The 19,809-nt window shown below is 43.8% G+C and overlaps 1 protein-coding gene across 1 annotated transcript; it reads left to right on the top strand.

The window, feature by feature from the left end:
* Positions 1-16,823: 16,823 nt before the first annotated feature.
* Positions 16,824-19,809, top strand: LOC125517215 (uncharacterized). The gene is made up of 3 exons (XM_087529960.1): positions 16,824-17,080; positions 18,770-18,849; positions 18,944-19,809. The coding sequence occupies exons 1-3, from the start codon at positions 16,910-16,912 to the stop codon at positions 19,110-19,112; spliced, it is 420 nt and encodes a 139-aa protein (XP_087386086.1). The 5' UTR covers positions 16,824-16,909; the 3' UTR covers positions 19,113-19,809.

Here is a 19,809-nt window from a genome sequence, read left to right as displayed (position 1 = left end):
TCAAACCTGACCTGATGGCCAGGGGCGTAGCTCTCGATCTGCTCCAGATGGCCAAGCGATTTGGCCCGCACTGCGAAGCCGCCGAATACGAAAATCTGTTCGGGGAGGAAAACCTCACCCAAAACCGCATCGTTACCGATGATCGAAGGAGCCATCAAGCCTTACGGTGACGGCACAGTGGAACTCTCAATGAAAGCACCAATGTCGGTGTCAAAACCGGCAGATCTCAGGTAGGGGGTCTCGAACTATGCGTCTAAGGCGGATGGTAAAAGGAGGCGGGGGACACGATGTTTACCCAGGTTCGGGCCCTCTCGATGGAGGTAATACCGTACTTCCTGCTTGATTGATCTTGATGATATGAGTATTACAAGAGTTGATCTACCACGAGATCGTAGAGGCTAAACCCTAGAAGCTAGCCTATGGTATGATTGTTGTTGTCCTACGGACTAAACCCTCCGGTTTATATAGACACCGGAGGGGGCTAGGGTTACACAGAGTCGGTTAGAAGGAAGAATATCTACATATCCGTATTGCCAAGCTTGCCTTCCACGCCAAGGAGAGTCCCATCCAGACACAGGACGAAGTCTTCAATCTTGTATCTTCATAGTTCAACAGTCCGGCCAAAGGATATAGTCCGGCTGTCCGGAGACCCCCTAATCCAGGACTCCCTCAGCCGCTCCAAAGAATCGGTGCCGCATTCATGCCCGGGCAGAGCGGACGCGACCTCTCACTAGCGCCTGCGTTGAAGGGAGAAGCGGATTCAAGAGTGATGGTTGCTTCGTCCATCGAACTTACTGCTGGGTCTATGTGATTTGATGGCTCATTGGTCATTATTACTGAGGTGGTAGGACTGCTGGATGTCCCACGCTTTCGGCGAAAGGAGGTACTACTATATTACAATTTTCTCCATTCTTACGCCGGAGGAGTGCAAGAGCAGTGAAAACACGCAGGCTCAGTGATTACATGGCCCACCTCACACTATCACCTATTTTCTGGACACCGTGCGACACCTAACTCTTTACATAGTACTCCCTCTGTTCCTAAATATAAGTCTTTGTAGAGATTCCACTAGGTGGACTACATACTGAACAAAATGAATGAATCTACACTTAAAATGCATCTATATACATCCGTATGTGATTCATGGTGAAATCTCTACTAAGACTTATATTTAGGAACGGGGGAAGTACTTGTATAGTACATACTGTAATTTATCAGCAAGATAGTACAATGCTATGAAGCTTCTAGCTTCTGTTACATGTATCTTGCGTCCAAGGTTGCCCGTTGCAACATTTCATCAAATACAAAGGAGACTAACATGCATGCTATTGCATTTCAATGATTGACAGATCATAGCAAATATGTACTCCCTCCGTTCCAAAATAAGTGTCTCAACTTTATGCTACATATGGAGCAAAATGAGTGAATCTACACTCTAAAATACGTCTATATACATCAAACATGTTTGGAGTATGTACTAGTAGTTTATATTGAAATCTACTGAAGGACATATATATTCCAAACAATATGATAATCTCTCTAACCAAGGTAGTAGGGACGAGGAGTAAACGGAGGGAGTAGTAAAATTTTCTCCTCGTCTTACGAGCCACCGCGCGCGTGGGCGAGGGAGCAGGCGTAAGGCGTACAGTACTACTACTACTCATGCAGTCCCTAGCCATTGAAACAGAGACAGCTAAAGAAAAAAATGATCCATGCAGTCCCTAGCCCTTGAACCGTAAACCCTAACCAGGCTTTAATTTGCTGGCAACGTCGGCACTTCCTAAGAAATGAAGTTTGCAACCCTTTGACCATCATATCATTTTGTGCAGTTTCACCAAAATCGAGATGAGCATCCATGTGGTAAAGAAATTGAAGAAGCATGATTAGAATAAGATTACTGGGACTAGTTGATGAGACATAAAATCATCACAAATACAGTACGTAGAAGCCAGTAGAGGTATGTGCGGGGCAAAGAAGTAGAGAAATATCCACATGGAGTGATGTGGGCAGCTGGAGCAGTGGTGCAAGCCAGCTGTAAAGGGAGATGTACCTGAGGGATGTCGGGACGTAGCTCAACCTAGAGGAGGGCGGCGGGAGGAGGCAACTACCCACGTCGTGGTAGTGAGCAATGGACGAAGGCAACCTCACCGTCTTTGTGAGAGAGAATGGCGGGGACCCCTGATCAGGACGTGTCGACAGTGGGTTTTCATCGTCGGTGACGACGACCGCATCTACACTAAGCATCCACCCCTTCCCCCGGTGGACGTGATCCGCCGGGATGTTAGAGATGTGGCCACAGTGGTTTTGTGCGAGAGAGTGTGAAAACTGAAGAGAGCAACCCCAGCAAGCAACTATGTAGGCTCGTCCTGCCTATGTATATAGTGGAGCGGTTTCCTTTTCTCTCCATATGAACCTATTTATATTGCGTACGTGCCACTTAAGAAAAAAAACTTTATTTATAAATGACGCGGCACCTACTACTCGTTCTCCTATAAACCTTGCGCTTGACATCTCCAAACTATTAACCTTGTGATTGGTTCTTCACCTCTTCGGGAAGTCGAGCAATAATGATACTGCAGTATATATCGTTCTAGCTATATGAGACCAAATGAATTGTTGCACGTCCACCACGTGGCGAGGGTCGAGGGGCGAGGGAGAGTGTGTACTATTACGTCTGTTTCAATATGGACTACATACGGAGCAAAATGAGTGATTCTACACACTAAAATACGTCTATATACATCAATGTTTGGAGTATGTACTAGTAGTTCATATTGAAATCTACTAAAGGACATATATTCCAAACAATATGATAATCTCTCTAACCAAGGTAGGGACGAGGAGTAAACGGAGGGAGTACTAGTAAAAATTGATCCTCGTCCTGTGAGCCACCGCGCGCGTGGGCGAGGGAGCGGGCGTAAGGCGTAGTAAGAAGCTTCACCTCATCCTGCGAGCCACCGCGCCCGTGGGCGGGGGAGATGGCATACTGCGAGTTGATGGGACACATCAAAATTACTCCAGTGTATAGAGCCTTGCCTCTAAGGTAGGCCCCACATGGTTTGCCTCTTTTTTAACATAACGCGTCAAGTCACAATTTGTTTGTTCAGCCGTGGTAGACGATCCTCCCTCCATCTAGTGGACAACCAGTACACGTGTCAAATTACCGCGTGGGTTGCCTTTTCGTACAGAAATGAGCTCTACCGTGTACCCGCGCGGGTGTGGTTGGGAAAGAGATGGGAGTACGTGCGCCGCGCGTGCACCTCTTCTCTTCGTGCACGTCCCCCACCTACGTGGGTGTGTGTGAGAGATACAAACCTAGACAAATGGCTTGTGCGTTCGTGAGTGTTTTTTGTTTGGGGGAGGTTGATTTCATGAATGTATTTGTGGGAATATGTGTTGATGACATCTCAAACAAAATTTTGCATGCAATGTGTGTGAAATGGAGGCCTATCCATATCATATATAGAGGGTCGGGCGATCCACAAGAAGAGAGGGAGGGGTCATAGATATCGATAGAGTCGAAGAGAGGATCAAGTGGGTGGGTGCGAGATCGATGAAGAGAGCCATCAAAATTGTGTGTGTGTGCAAGTCAAAGATATAGGGCGACTGACCTAGCTACCGGAACGTCAGAGGGCACAGGTCAAGTTTGTGTGTGGCAGGGAGACATGACTAGAGCGCTCGATGTATCTGTGTGTGGGGGGGAGGCGGTGGGGGGAGGGGTAGGCAGAGGCCTAACTATAGAGGTAGAATGACTCGTATATGTGTTGAGAAGGAGAGACCCAGCTATGTCTTGAGGGAGATCGGTCGACATCCATACATAACTGAAGGACGGGAAATAGGATGGGAGAGAGAGGGGGGGAGAGGGTAGAGTGCTAGATGGGTGATGGAGTTGCTTCTCGAAGATGGTGGGAGAGGCCTACTAGAAAAACTGAGGGTGGAACTGCAATATTATCAATAAGAGTGGGGATGTGTTTATGTGTGTGCCTGTGCGTCATATATCTGTCGGGACACATCCATGGATGATGAAGGGGAACCATGTGTTTGGTAAGCAAACCTAACTAGATCGGTAGATCAATTGTTGTTTGTCGGAGGAAGGGAGAGACATAACTAATGAGGTAGATCAACCGACGCGTGGGGAAAACGAGTTATAAGGACCTAGCTAGCTATATGTATAGCGGGAGATTGGTCGGTGTACGTCCATTTGTTAGAGGCAAATAAGGCCCAGCAAGACGGATAGACAGAGAGAATGGAGCTAGGAGGTGGTGCGAGAGGCCCAGCTACTAGCTAGATAGGGGGAGGAGTGTGCGGTTGTGAGATCAATGAAAAGAGGGGCGAGAGTTTACACGTGTGTGGGACCGTATGAGACACGAGGCAAGGACACATAAAGGAGGAGATTGAAGGTGCGTGTGTATGTTGTAGGCAGACATCGCTGGAGAGGTTTATTGATCTTCGTGTGTCGGAAAGGAGTTGTGGAGACTGTGGGAGAACGACCTAAAGAAAAAAATGAATGTGCGCGATGGATATAATACTGAGGGAGGGGGAGGGCGAGGAGGGCGTGTGCATGCACGAGAGAAAGTTAGTGGTAGCTACAAAGGTTAGAGGATTGTGTGGGTGTAAGAGACTAACAAAGATCATAATTTGATATGGAAGTGGATTCATATATTTGAATAGGAGATCATAGTGTTTTAAACATATGCAAGCATGAATATAGCGGTGATACGCGTGTTGTGGCTTTGCACATGTTATACCATAATGTGATAATGCATGGCGTTTTCAACTCATAGCTAAATGTCGAACAATCTAAACCATACTATACATCGAACAATCTCACATTTTATTTGAATTTTTGATAATGTGTGGCGTTTGCAGCTTACAACTAAATATCGAACAATCTAAACAATACTATATATCGAACATTCTCACATTTTATTTGAATTTGTGGTAATGTGTGGTGTTTGCAACTCACATCTAGATACTTGTAGGCATAGGGGACGGGGCATCATACATAATGTGATAAACACATTATACATATGAGACATGGTTTAGTTTGTGAAGATCTAGCTAGAGCTTAAAATGTACTATGATTTGAAATCAACATAAAGTGGATTCAAAAAATCGAGTTCAAGTTCATATAGTACACATAGTTCATATGTAACTCGAGACTAATCATGTGGTGTGTTGTGAAGATAATACACAAACGATGGTTTAACTAGACAATAATGATGATTGTAGATCTTATTAAAACAAAGAAACGGATTCAAATGCTTTGACTTCACAACAATCATTATTGTAGATCTTATTCAAATAGAGAAACGAATTCAAATTTAGTTCATATTGAAGCGGTAGTATATACATTTGGAATGCACTAAAACGTTCATTTGCGTACTAGATTGGATGCATTATACACGTAGCGAAATATTTTAATTAAACATAACATGAATTCAAAGTTTTGAATGAAATTTGTAGTGCGAATTGATTTGGTACAGTACACGTTAGGCTTGTCCGGAAATTTCAACCCGCGCCTTGTTAGCCTGAAATATTTAAGATATATCTTTGTCTCGTTGTGCTCCGATAACTCCCTCCATCTCAACCCGCGCCTTGCTATTCCAAAATTACAACGCGCGCGAAAACTCCCACCTCCTGTGAAATCCCGACACGTGAAATGCCCGTGATACCCCTGAACCGAAAGAACCGCCTCAAATCGGTGGGGGTATTTTCGTAACATACCCCACATTTCGGACAAGCGCGTCCCTAAGCCATGGTTCCCCACTCCCATCCCATGCGCCCACCCATTCGTACATCGAGGCCGGCAAAACCCGCGAAGCCCCACACCCTCCTCCGTCCGCCACCCAGTAGGAGCCTCTTCCCCGACGACGTCATCCACAGCAACACCTCGACGCCCCTCATCCACCATATCGGATGAGGATCCGTCGTCGATGTGGTCATCCCGCCGGTTCAGCCACCCCGTCCTCCACCTCCAAGGAGCTGCCCCAACATTCCCCTCGTCTTTCGCACCACCTCCATTCCCACACTGCCGTCTTCACCTGCACCACCGGAAGAGCATCATCATCACCGTTTCCTCGGATGAAGTTGCGGCCTAATCGGCACCACCAAAGAGGTTGTACACTAATCGCCGCATTTTCTTCTTGATTCGATCTCACAGTGCTGCCGGCGCTCGGTCCCAAGCCGACACGGCGCGGCTCCATCCACGGCGGCGTCGCCAGCCACTTCCTCCACGGTGTCGCTCCCTCGGCTCCTTCGCCAAAGAGGTTGTACACTTCTTGTGGTTTGACTTAATCTCACCATGCTTCTTTGCATCCTGTGATCTTCCAATTCTTCTGAACCAAACACCCAGATTGGCAGAAATCCTGTGTTTTTAAATTCTCTATTTTGCAAGTGCATTCCTATCTTATTCCTGTCTATTTCCTATCCCTGCATTGTTAGAATCCTCAAATTCAAACAAGCCCTTACACAATTACTTCTGTTAAACATATGTGTCAAAGAAAACCTTGTGTGGTTTGTCCTGCTCATGCGGTGCTGTGTTCCACCCCAGCTCAGCTGCTCCAACGACAGAAGGGTTCACCACGGTAGGGATCCACTCTCCAGACTGTCTTTCGCCGCCTCAGATCTTCTTCCCCGCCGCTGGCAGCCACGACAACTGCATTACCATCATCAACTGAGCAGATGACCTTGAGGACTACACGGGTCCACAAGAGAGGTTGCACTCTTCCGTGTCTGATGAAGCTATGTACCTAGGGTAGGGTCATGGATCCGTCCAACATACCCTCCCCAAGGACATCTCTACAAAGAATCAAAAGCAGTCGAAGAGATATATTGAAACCATCATCCACTCGACCATGAAGATGTGTTCACTCGACCACCTTGAAGACACTCGACCACCAGAAGATGAGAAACCCTCCACTCTGCAACGGTCAGGATTTAAACCATAGCTTTATGGGCATTTACAACACTTTACTGCAGACATTACCAGTAACGCCCCTCCTTTATGAGCATTGAACCTTGTGTAACGGAGGGGAGCTGGGGTCCTGGCGTACTCTATATAAGCCACCCCCCTCCCCTGGGACAGGGGTTCGCACTTTCTGTAATTCACACACATATATTCAGTCGACCGCCTCCGGGCTCCGAGACGTAGGGTTGTTACTTCCTCTGAGAAGGGCCTGAACTCGTAAAACTCATGTGTACAACTCCTCCATAGCTAGGATCTTGTCTCTACATTCCTACCCCCCCCCTATTCTACTGTCAGTCTTAGAACCACGACAGTGTCTGCTTACGTTATGCATCGCTTAATATGATGACATGCTACTTTATTATCGTGTTCACCTATTAGACTCCGACTCGGATCCAAACTTATGATGAAACTTGAGTTTTTAAATAGTTGTGGGGTACATATTGGGGCAGCAATCGGTACTATCTGTCTACTATCTGGTTAATCTCGGGTGTCTACTATGAGTTTCATATTCGGTGCAAACAAACATTAAAGGAGCCATTATCTGTATTTTTTAACTAAAGTTGTTATCTGCCTGCTATCATGTGTTTTGGGTCTATCTACAGTTTTCTACCTTCACTCTGGATTTGTGCATGCACTCCTTACATAATCTCACTATGTTTTATTCCTATGCATGTCAGTTATTATACACAATGGAACTGAACATGTAGAGCAAAAGAGACGAGCCTTGTGTGGCAATAAAATTTCATGCAGACGTCGCTCCATGGTGGGCACAAAGGCAGCCCCCCTCCACCCATTTTGGATCGTAATCAAGAGGAAGATAACTGTTCTGAGGGGGATTCAGAAGCAGAAGACCACTCCTATTTACCCCATGAGATCTCTCTAACTTGGCATGCTGATCTTGGCAATATCATGCATATGGTGCCTTGCATTGCTTACTGTATACATCAAAGATGTCATCTGCTTAGTTTATACATGCTTTGTGTCAATGCCATCTGTTTAGTTTCTTTATCGTATATGTGAATCATGCAATGCCATCTTGTTTAGCCAGGCATCATATATGTGAATTTTGCAATGCCACCCTGGTTAGCTAGTCATCTTATATGTGAATTATATCATGACATAATTTTTTATTACGTGTTAAATTTGTCAACAATTTTAGTACATTCAATTACTCTTCCTGTGCATCAGCCATTCGACACGGTCATGGAAAAATCTGGAGTGGAAACAAGGTCTTCAGAGCAGACAATGCTATCGGACGAAGCGCATGTCTTGCTGGTTACAGATAGCTCCTCAGAGGAGGATTCAAAGACAGATGACCAGTCCTATTCCCCCCCCCCCCCCCCGAGGTGCATGCTCTAACTTGGCAGGGTTATGTTGCTCATATCGTGCGTATGGTACCTTGCATTGCTATGTCATTTGCTTAGTTTAGACATGATTTGTGTGAATGCCACCTGTTTAGTGTCTAATTACCATATATGTGAATTATGCAATGCCATATTTTTGCAAGACATTATATATGTGAATTATGCAATGCTATCTTGTTGCAAGGCATTATATATGTGAATTATGCAATGCCATGCTATTTAGCCAAGCGTCATATATGTGAATTATATCATGTCGTCCTTTTTTTTGTATTTCTCATTGCTTTTGTCGACAATGTTTGTATATTCAACTACTCTTCCTGTGCATCAGCCATTTGAATTGGTGATGGAGAAATCTGGAGTGAAAACAATGTCTTCAGAGCAGACAATGCTACCTGGTGAAGCAGATATGTTGCTGGTTACAGATAGCTCTTCAGAGGAGGATTCAGAGGCAGATGACCAGTCCTATTATCCCCTTGAGGTGTATGCTCAAACTTGGTAGGGTTATATTACTCATATCATGCATATGTTGTATTGCAATGCTTAGTTTTTACATCATATACACGATATTGAATGCCAAATCCTTAGTTGACACATCATATATGTGATTGCCCTCTGCTCACTTCCTTAGTATATAGATCATATATTTGAATTATATCATGCCATGATGTTTACATAGACAGCATGTATCTGAATTATGGCATGCCAACCCATTTTCTAAAGACATAATATAGTTATATCATCTCATCTTGTTCACATAGTCATCATATTTTGAATTATGTCATTCTATCTGTGAATTATATCATGCCATCATGTTTCCATCGATGGCATGTTTGTGATTTATGGCATGCCAACCACTTTAATAGACACATCGTATAGTTATATCATGTCATCCTGTTTACATAGTCATCATATTTTGAAGTATGTCATTCTATCCTGTTTAGTTAGCCATCATACATGCGAAATTGTGTCATGCTATCCTTTTTAATTAGCCATCATATATTTGAAATTATGTCCTGCTATTCTATTTGGTTAGACAACATAAATGTGAATTATTTCATGCCCTTTTTCTTCCCTACTATCCATTGCACAAGTCTATCTTACAATGTTTGTACATTCAATTACTTTTCTTGTTTATCAGCCATTTCAATTGGAGGGGGTGATGGCAGTATCTGTGGGAGTAAAAACATGGTCTTCAGAAAAGATCGTGCTACCTGTCGATGGAGATAGAACCACGGTTGTACTTTCCCAAGAACCAGCCCCACCACACATAACCCAGACTCACGCAGATTGTACCCCTACCCAGTTGGATAGAGAACCAGCTACACCCCTTCTAACCCCAACCCCAGCAGACAGTAACCCAGTTCCCGTTGACATAGCACCGTCTCCACCACAGAGCACCCAAACACGAGCAGTTAGTAAGGCAACTATAGTGCACAAAGCACGAGGACCACCACTCCGAACCCCAAGTCAACGCTTAAAGCAGAAGAAGAATTGTTCTCAGGTCAGGTTCCATAGCTATGGTTCATACTACTTTGCTCTTGCATCACTGTATTTACTCATACCAACTAATTTCAAATTTGAAGGATGCAATTGAAACTCCAATGGCGCAACAGGTATGTTTTAAACCTGTTTCTTTAACGTGTTTGCTGTTGTAACTTGCTCTATGTTGATTTCAGTTTCAATTGAATAAACAGTTATGTTCTCATGCCATGCACATTACAAGTGTTGTTATTGCTGTGTAGTTTCCCACACTTATATTCTGTCTATGTTGCTTTGTCTTAAATAGATATGATTCGAACTGTATCTATCTTGATTTGGCAACATAAACTAGAATGATATAGACCATACAGTGACCATACTACATAGATATATGTTTGTTTCATGTTGTTATCCTGTCCACCTTACTACTGAACTGGTTTACCAAAATGAGTTTCATATACTACATTGTAAACCTATGATGTGTTTGTTTGTTTCTCCTTTAGAACATGGATAAAATATTGGAGAAGAGTACCTCGTTATGCAATGGTAAAGGAAGTAATGCAGATCAGGTTCAAGATAGTGAGACATCCCTGTTGTTCTCCAAGAAAGCTGATAAAAACTACTGAAGACACTGAGACAACCCCAAAGTCCTGTCTTGATGTAGTGTTCGAGTTACTGGCTACTACTGCTGGCACCAGCTCTTTGAACTCGCTGCCTGAATCAGTTCGGCTTCTTGAGTCTCAACTTCAAGTTGTAAACATCGATCAGATGTTATGTGACAGGAAGCCGAAGGACTGAGGAAGTCCCTGCAGAATTCAGATGCATACTTTTTGGTGCAACAGCAAGTGCTGGAGGATTTAAGCGCCAAACAAGAGAAAGTTAATAAGCTTGCTAAGCATCTTGCCAGCATTATGGGTACCCAGGATATTGTTTCTTGAGCTCTTCTAAAGTGGTTTCAGTTCTGGACTTTTTTTGTTGCGGCGTTTATATGCTGCTTTGTTCCCTATATTTGCACTTGTGGCGAACTTTGATGCCCAGTGGATGTAATATGTGTAATAGCCATGATAGCCTAGCGTAAGTTGCTTGCTTATTTATTTCTGTTGTCTTGTTTATTTGTTTTCTTGTAGTCAGTGCAGTTCTTTTTCCGCGGTTTGCTAGTGGCCGCAATAACCTATTTTTTAAAACTAGGCCACATTAACAATGGGCTACATATTTACTGTTGTTAACATGGGCCTCCTACGGGCCGTAGAAACAATGGGCCTTCTAAGGGCCGTAGAAACAATGGGCCTTCTACGGGGCATAGACACAATGGGCCTTCTACGGGCTGTATCATCAATGGGCCTTCTACAGGCCATATGATCAGTTGGCCAAACATGGGCCAATAACAGACCACATTATGGTCGTAAATGGGCTAGAGTTGAAATCGTCCATTCATGGGCCGACCATAACGGGCCGTCGTTAATAGGCCGTATTTGATGACGCTATGAAAACGGCCCAACGTATTAACGGGCCACAAACGGGCCGACTGTAACCACGGGCTGTATTTGGCCCACAAGCAGAAAATGACAGTAATGGGCCGAAAGTAAACGAATGCTGGAAATGAGCCCAAGAATAAATGGGCCCTGAGAAGGCTGAAAGATAACATGAGCTGGAAATGGCCCAACAGAATAATGGGCCATTAATGGGTATAAAGTGATACGTTGTTCATTACGGGCCAGTTTTGCCACGGGCCGTTAATGGGTCGAGGGTTACTAAGGGCCTCATATGGGCCAAAAGATGTCATGGGCCATACATGGGCCAGAAGTTAAAATGGACTGGAATTATATTGGACGGCCTAGATGACCCTACTGGGCCTAATTCGGATAGGATGTAAACGAGCCCTGAGTTAGCGGGTTGTAAATGGGCTATATGCGAACAGGTCGTTAACAGGCTTGTCGTGGGCTGGCCCGCCACCTTTTGACCAAGTCAAACGGGCCAGCCTTTTCACAGGAATGGGCCTCTGTTGGGCCGTGCCACGTGTCGACGTATAATAGGCGCTTTGGGTCCAATGAGTGGATGACATCTGTCCCAACGGTGAGCCGACATGTGTTTCCTTCAGCCAATGATGATTTTACACGTGGAAAATCCCCATTGGTCGAGGCTGTTAATGGGTTATCGGATCCAAAACCGGACCCGATAGCTTAACGGCGTTCCATTACGGTGGATGCCACCTGTCAGTCACCCTTGACGAAAGCACTTCTGTGACGCGCGATTTATCGTCATGGAAGTGGACACTTCCGTGATGATAATTTTGGTAATGTCATGGAACACTTCTACGACAGCACAGGTATGACTATCTTGATTCTGTCATAAATTTGTCATGGATGTACATGCATGATAGAAAAAGTGACCTACTGTGACAAACACGTATCATCACGGAAGTGTATTTTTTGTAGTGTAAACTACCCACGCTTCATCGGAAGGGCAATAGAGTTGATGTAGAAGCCCTCCGTGATCGAATCCCCCTCCGGTAGGGTGCTGGAAAAGGCCCCGAGATGGGATCTCACGGGTACATAAGGTTACGGCGGCGGAAAAGTATTTTGGTGGACAGTTCTGGTCGTTTGGGAATATTTGAGAATTTATAGGCCAAAGATTAGGGTTAGAGAAGTCATGTGGGGCCCACAAGCCAGGGGCGCGCCCTGAGAGCTTGTGGAGCCCTCGGGACTCTTCTGCCTTCCTCTCCAAGTCCTACGTATGTCTTCTGGTCCAAGAAAAATGATCATAAAGTTTTATTCCGTTTGGACTCCGTTTGATTTTCCTTTTCTGTAAAACTCAAAAACAAGGAAAAAAACAAAAACTGGCACTGGGCTCTGGGTTAAAAAGTTAGTCCCAAAAAATATAAAATAGGATATTAATGCATATAAAACATCCAAAACAGATAATATAATAGCATGGAATAATAAAAAATTATAGATACGTTGGAGACGTATCAGGTCACGCACTTAAGGATCATTGAATTGTTGAGTGCTAGGAGGTGTTAGGAGCACAAGATAAAAGCATCGAAAAAGTTCCGGAAAGACCGAAGTGTTTCAGAGAGGAATTGGAAGTGTTTCAAAGAGGAACCAAAAGTGTTACGGAGAAAACCAAAATCGTTCTCGTAAAACTGGGGAAGTCCCAAAGAACCCTAAAAGGTATGGAAAGATTCCAGAACTTCAAGAAAATTCTGGAAGGTGTTACGGGGCTGCTCCGGGGAAGTCCCAAAGAACCCTAAAAGGCATCGAAAGATTCTGGAACTTTAAGAAAATTCTGGAAGGTGCTATGGGGCTGCTCCTTTGGCTAGGCCCAGGTGGAGGCAACCACATGCGCCTAAGGGGCCCATAAGTGGGGCACACCCCACATGCTTGAGGGCAAGGTATAGGGGCAGCGACCATGGTTTGTGATGCTCCCCCTCCCTGGTGCGGCTAGCCTTAGGGGGACGAGCTCCTCCTCCAAGCCGGCCTCCCTCCTCTACGCCTATATATATGAGAGGAAGGGAAACCCTCCCTCGCATCTTGTGCTCGTTTGCTGTGCCCTCCTCTCTTCCAGAGAGTTTTCTTTGCCGCATGGCTACTCCACCACACCTCTGATCTCTTCGTCCTGGATGGTGAAGCCCTGCTGGATAAGTGATTCCTTACGCGTGGATACTGGCACAGAGAACGTATCTTTGATCCTCGATCGGGAAAATTCTCGCGACTAGAAGGTATAACCGAGCTGCAGGAATATGCATCAATCTTCACCAAGCTACGTTCATTTTCTAAAGATCAGAACAAACCTCTTTGCATCTTTATAGTGTTCGTGATTTTTATTCATAGGAATGAAAATTGTGTTCTACCATGTTTCCCAACAACTAACCGCGTAATGCAACCAAAGTTAATATGATAAAGTCATGAATGACAAACATTCAATTGAGTTTCATTGCAAACATGATTAATAACTTGCATGGCAAGGTCTGAGAAAGATAGGTGAGACAAGTCTCCACACTCATAGCCTTTCCAATAAATTATTCACACTCAAACACTACAACCTTATTGGACTCAAATGCCAATTTATAGCCATATCGACACAAGAGAGAGTCATCGATAAGATTTTTATTTACAGAAGGGACATGATGAACGTTCTTCAGCTGCACGATCTTTCCCGAAGTGAACTTCAAATCGGCTGTACCAACACCTTGAACAGAAGCATGTTGTGACGTGTTTCCCATTAGCACGAGTGTAGTTCTTGCGACCTGATAAGAAGAAAACATGGAGATATCAACATCCACGGGTATATTGGTATTTGTGCCAATCCAAAAATTAGGAGAATGACATATTGAAAGAACAGTGCGAAATTTACCATACCCGACATCTTTCATCTCAACATCGTCAATAACAACATAATCGGTCTTGCTGCCATTCTCGTGTCAAAGTGGTCCATGCATGCATAGGCCCGATGATCACATGCACCGCACACATGGCATCTTCCTTACTTCTTAAAGGTCTCCTTCTTGAAGTTGGCAGACAGTGGGGCCTTGTTCTTGCCTTCAAATTTTTCTTTGCTCGCATAGTTGTTCTTGTCCTTAAATTTGTGGGATAGGAAATTCATCTTTTGCACAAGATTGGCACTAGAATTCCCCTCATAGACTCAAGTCTCTCTGTGTGTGTGTGTGTGTATGCATGCGCGCACGCGTGTTTGTGTGTGTGTGTGTGTAACTTTCCCTCGCCTTCTCTTCCATATCAAGAGTACCAATAAGATTGACAACCAAAAATCCATGCCTTTTGGTCTTCAGAGAAGTAGTTAAATTCCTCCACAAAGATGGAAGCTTGGCAATGATGCATCAAACAATAAACTTATCCGGCAACACACAATTAAATGCTCAAGTTCTTTAGTGAGTGATTGAATCTCGTGAGCCGGATCAACTATGGAGTTGTCCCCAGTCATCTTGTAGTCAATTGTACCATTCCATTACATACAACTCATGCATGCGTCCGAGACTCCAAACTTGGCCTCCAGACTCCAGTGCATTCCACATATTGTTACCAACCTCAGTGGTCATGTAACGATCGACGATCTTGTCAACAAGTACACTCAGAACATCACCTCACCTCTCAAGATAGTGTCAATAGTCTGGAATGCTTGCTCCTGTTCACGAGGAAGCGACCCTCTGGATTTCCCTTGGAGGCGTGAAAACAGTGCATGGTGGTTTGCCAAAGAACTACACTCCCATGCCATCTCTTGCAATTGACACCCTCAAACAGAGGAGATTTGTGAGTCGCAACAAAAGCAATTGAAGAAAATGTCCTGTGCGTGTTAGATTTTTGGATTGTTAAAGATTTGAGAAATGCTTCATTATATTTAATCCTAAAAAAGGTACATAAAATAGGATAATCATAGATAGACGATAATCAAATCAAGTAACAAAGCGATGTAAGTAGCGGTAATCCACTTCTGAGCCCAGGCTCAGCTGCACCCGCCCTTACAAAAAAAATCAAAACAAATACTAGAAAAATCCAAAAAATTTGTGTGTGTTAGATAATTTGATGCGTGAGGTACGCTCCAATTTTCAAATCGTTTGGGCATCTGAGCATCTCTCGGCAAAAAAGACAAATTCAGGGTCTGTAAAAATATTTACTGTTCATGCACTGTTCTGATCCGATTTGTCTTTTTTGCTGAGAGCTTCTCAGAAGTCTAAATGATCTAAAATTTGGAGCGGACCTCACGTGATAAATTGTCTACCATGCAAAAAAAGATTGGAATTTTTTGAATGTTTTTTGAATTTTTTATTATTTTTTTTCTGGACGGGTGCAGATGAGCCTGGGCATCGAAACGCCGCACTCTGTAAGTAGTCATAAAGTCGGGTACGTAACAGACAAACATCATATCCATCTCTATAGATAAAAGGAGTAGAATGTAGTGGAAGAAGATGCATGTGTGTCGTTCATCATGTCGCCGAGGAGGTGACCGACGTCGGAGAAGAAGTCGACGAGCTCTGCCACGATGGAGGAAAATCCAGCAGTCACGCTAGACCGCTCTCGAAAAATATGATTGCCTCTCTCTCTCTCGTACATGTCGCGAGAGATACAACTTCAGAGATCTATTGTCTCACTTCTTGGTGCACATCGAGAAGCGAGTTGGGAAAGCGGTAGGCGGCACAAAGCTTTAGAAGCAGGAGGTAGACACCTTGGAGATGAAGTCTATCTTGTTTGGAAAGAGGAGCGACCTTTTATAGATGAGTTGCAACTAACCCCTTAGTAGTGGTAAGCGCTACTCGACTTGATCACGAAATACAACGCAAGTTTTGGCGAGGTGACGACGGAGGAGGAGTACGTGTGTATGTGTCTTCTCAAGCTCTTTAGTTGTGTATGTAATAACTCGCGTTACGCGTTGATGTTTCACACCCTTCACTAACGTGGTGGGCCTAAACTTTTTCCACTCCTCCTTCCATGCATGAATGGACCCTATGTGCTCTTTGGGATTCTTCCTAGGAATGATTGTAAATGATAATGGGCTAAAGCCTAATAATTCTAACACAACGAACATTTTTTCTAAAAAAACATCATGGACTATTTTTAAAACACACTATGAACATTAAAAAAATGATGACATTTTTCGTGCCACAGTCAAAAAATTTTAAATACATGGTGATCATTTTGAAATACTCAACATTCCTAATACACGAAAAATATTTTATGAGATGGAATGAATATTTTTTTAAATACACAGTGAGCATTTTTGAAACATATGATGAACATTCTTTTAATACCCCACGAACGTCTTTACTATACGGTGAATATTTTTTTTCAGTACACATGAACAATTATTTTGTCCATGAACAATTTTTTTGACATACTTGAAAATTTTCGGGCTGAGAAAATAGGTCAAAGCATACATGAAAACGGACATCCCGTCCGTTTGCTTCAACATGTTGGGTCATATTTTTTGTTCGCACAGACCCAAGTTGCCATAACTCCCCAAAATTCAGTTTATAAAGGGCTGGAGATGGGCCTTTTCGGACTGAGGTGGAATTGGCCCAGATAACCAATACTACACCAGACACCTTCCTAACCAAGAGAGAGAGAGAGAGAGAGAGAGGAGGGGGATGACATCGACGGTGCTGCGCGGGTCCGCCTTCCGCCGTGCCATCCCAGCGGCGGCCGCCGCTAGGCTTTCAGGAGTAGAGGGAGTAGCGGTCGCGCTCCGGCCCTCACACAGCCGTCGGCTGCATTCCTCTACTCGAGCTGATTTGCCTCCCAAGTCTCCACTAGACGAGGTGATTTTTCCAATTTCGCCCCTTGGATCCTCTTTGATATCTGCCGCAAGGCGCTCCCTGGTTCTGGCTGTCTAGTCTGCGGAATCTTGATTCCCTAACCTAGCCTAGCTTCAAGCGAGATTTTTGCGTCCTACGTCGTTCAGGTTTAATTCGTTTAACACTCAACTGGACGCGCATTTTATTTGGGTCACTTCATAATGAACCGAACTTTTTCCTTATTTTTGTTGTTCGGAACTGCATAGCCGCTGACAACAGCGAAATTGATAGCGCCCCAAGTGTTCGTTAAATGCATTACGAAATTGCCAAACTCCATCAGTGATTAAATTATAGGTAAATGCAGTCATGTGCTCCAAGTTTTACTTACCAGTTGCTATGTCTAATCTCAGGCCTTAGCTTGCAAAAATAAAATTGTTGAGTCATCATACCCTACGCATCTTCAAAGATTTGTCTAAGTGAGTATAGCTCTTTTGCTCAGCGGTGTGCAAAGTCTCAATTCTGATTTCTGAGCATATTGGTTTAATATTTGTCGAGTATCGATTCTAGTGATAAAGAAATCAAATTATTTAGTGGTACCATACTGGGTTACTTCTAAGCTTTTTTTTTCTTTCAAAATGGAGGTTTAACCCCCAGCCTCGGCATCATTGCGATGCACACAACCATATATTTATTGAAGATAAATAGGGTATAAGTCATGTCATCCGATACAACGCAAACACAACCTGAAGATAAATGCTACAACCGGCTGATAAGAGAAATACATGCCTACACACATAGCCCATTAATAGATCGCCATCCAAATTGGTTGAGCCCGTGCTACCTTCTCTCATGGGTTGCACCCAAATTACATATACTCTTGCGCTTCCGCACACTGAATTAAGGAGCACGTACAGATCCATCTTGTAGCTTGGAAATTGACCTTCAGAAAATTTGGTATCTTCGTTCTATTAACACATGGTCATTACGGCATCTCTATATGGCCCAGAGAAAAGCGCACACTCCCACAAGGATGTGTGCCTTACACTTAGGATGAATCCCACCCAATCAGTTCTCGAACAAGTTCAATACACTACTAGGTGGAGGTAAGTTGAAAGCTACATGAAACGTACACCAAAGAAGGGAGGCAAATGGACACAAAAGAAAGAGATGTTGTTTTGTTCCCTCTTGTAATCAGAAAAGCAACACTTTTTATGCCTCTGCCACATACGTTTTGCCAAATTAGGATGACCCCTCTATGCAGAAACCACATGAAGATCTTAATCTTGAGCGGCACCTTAGGTTTCCAAATATGTTGCCTCCGAGGCCCAGTGTTTATGAGGTCCACATACATAGATCATACGAGGAAACTCTAGAAGAAGGCTACCGCCATAAAAAAGAATCGGGTTCTTTAGTTAAGTTGACCGACATGAACCAGCGTACTAAATCGAGCCAAGAAGTCCATGCTAACACAGCCTGAAGATAAATACTACAACCGGCTCATAAGAGAAATACATGCCTACACGATAATGGCAGCTACCAAAAAACACCGAACACAAAATTATTTATAAATGGATAATCAGCTTTAAATGACAAAAAACATCAAACAAAAGACACTGGGTAATTACTACGAATCCTTGCTTCAGCTTACCTACCTGTCTTCTGAAGATTTTACGTTTCAATGTTGATCAAACTATTTCGTTTGTATTTGTATAGTTAGATGCACTGTATGAGGTGGTTCGAGCAACCAAGGTTTCCTCATTGAGTAATGATATCCTTACGCGCATCATTGAGAAGTATATACATCTATATAATATGTGTTCCTCATAAAACCTATTTTTCAGTTGTTCCTTTTTTGGGCAAGGTACGCTAATTATGGCATCTTTCCAGCTCTTTGAATGCTCGTAGGGAGTTTGTCCCGAAGGAAGTGCAGAGGACATGGATGATTTGTGCTGCAACAGTAGGTGGTTTTTTCGCTGGATTATTAATAACAAGGAAGATGGATAACAAGAGAAAGAGAGAGCTCGGGAATGTAATTTATGAGAACCTCGCGAAGTAGAGAGTTTATTGAACTTTTGGACCAGGTATTGTCGTTGCTTCTTCACTTTGCACCAGCTATATGAAAACCAATCGCTTTGCTATAGTGGAGCCATTCCAAATTCACTTTGCACCAGCTATATGAAAACCAATCGCTTTGCTATAGTGGAGCCATTCCAAATTCACTTTGCGTCAAGTAGGAGGAAAACCAAACAATTGGGCCATGCAGGCTGCCATGTTGGTCAGCACCGCACATGCCATCTCTCCCTGTCTCTCCTTGGTTGCTTTGTTTGCTCCCGCCCTCAGCGCTGTGGATTCGGGGCTAGGTGCTTTCCACGGCGGCAACTTATGGCTGTGGACTGGGATGTGGCTCCAGGTTGGTTTTCATTTTAGTTGGTTCCAAGTGCTAAATTAGAGTGGCCTCATAGGTGCAAAATGATTGATTTTTCCATACCTGGTGCAAATTGAAAGAAGCAACTACAGTATCTGATCCAAGTGCGCATAAACTCAATTATATAGGATGAGAGAGCTGAGAACTTTATTGCTGTGAGATATGTAGCTAGTTTATTTAATTAAGAAACATGTCTGCCATGCAGTTTGCAACCAACACCTGCCCGTTCAGCTGGTTTCCGAAGGCTAGGGTATGTTTGTCTGTGTCCAAAATCTACCCATCTGTCCAAATTGGTGATGACCAAATAATTGGTTATGCTTGAGCTTAA

Source organism: Triticum urartu, chromosome 6A (assembly GCF_056163025.1).
Source record: "Triticum urartu cultivar PI428250 chromosome 6A, HENAU_Tu73, whole genome shotgun sequence".
Lineage (NCBI taxonomy): Eukaryota > Viridiplantae > Streptophyta > Magnoliopsida > Poales > Poaceae > Triticum > Triticum urartu.
This window is presented reverse-complemented; position numbering and strand designations above follow the sequence as displayed.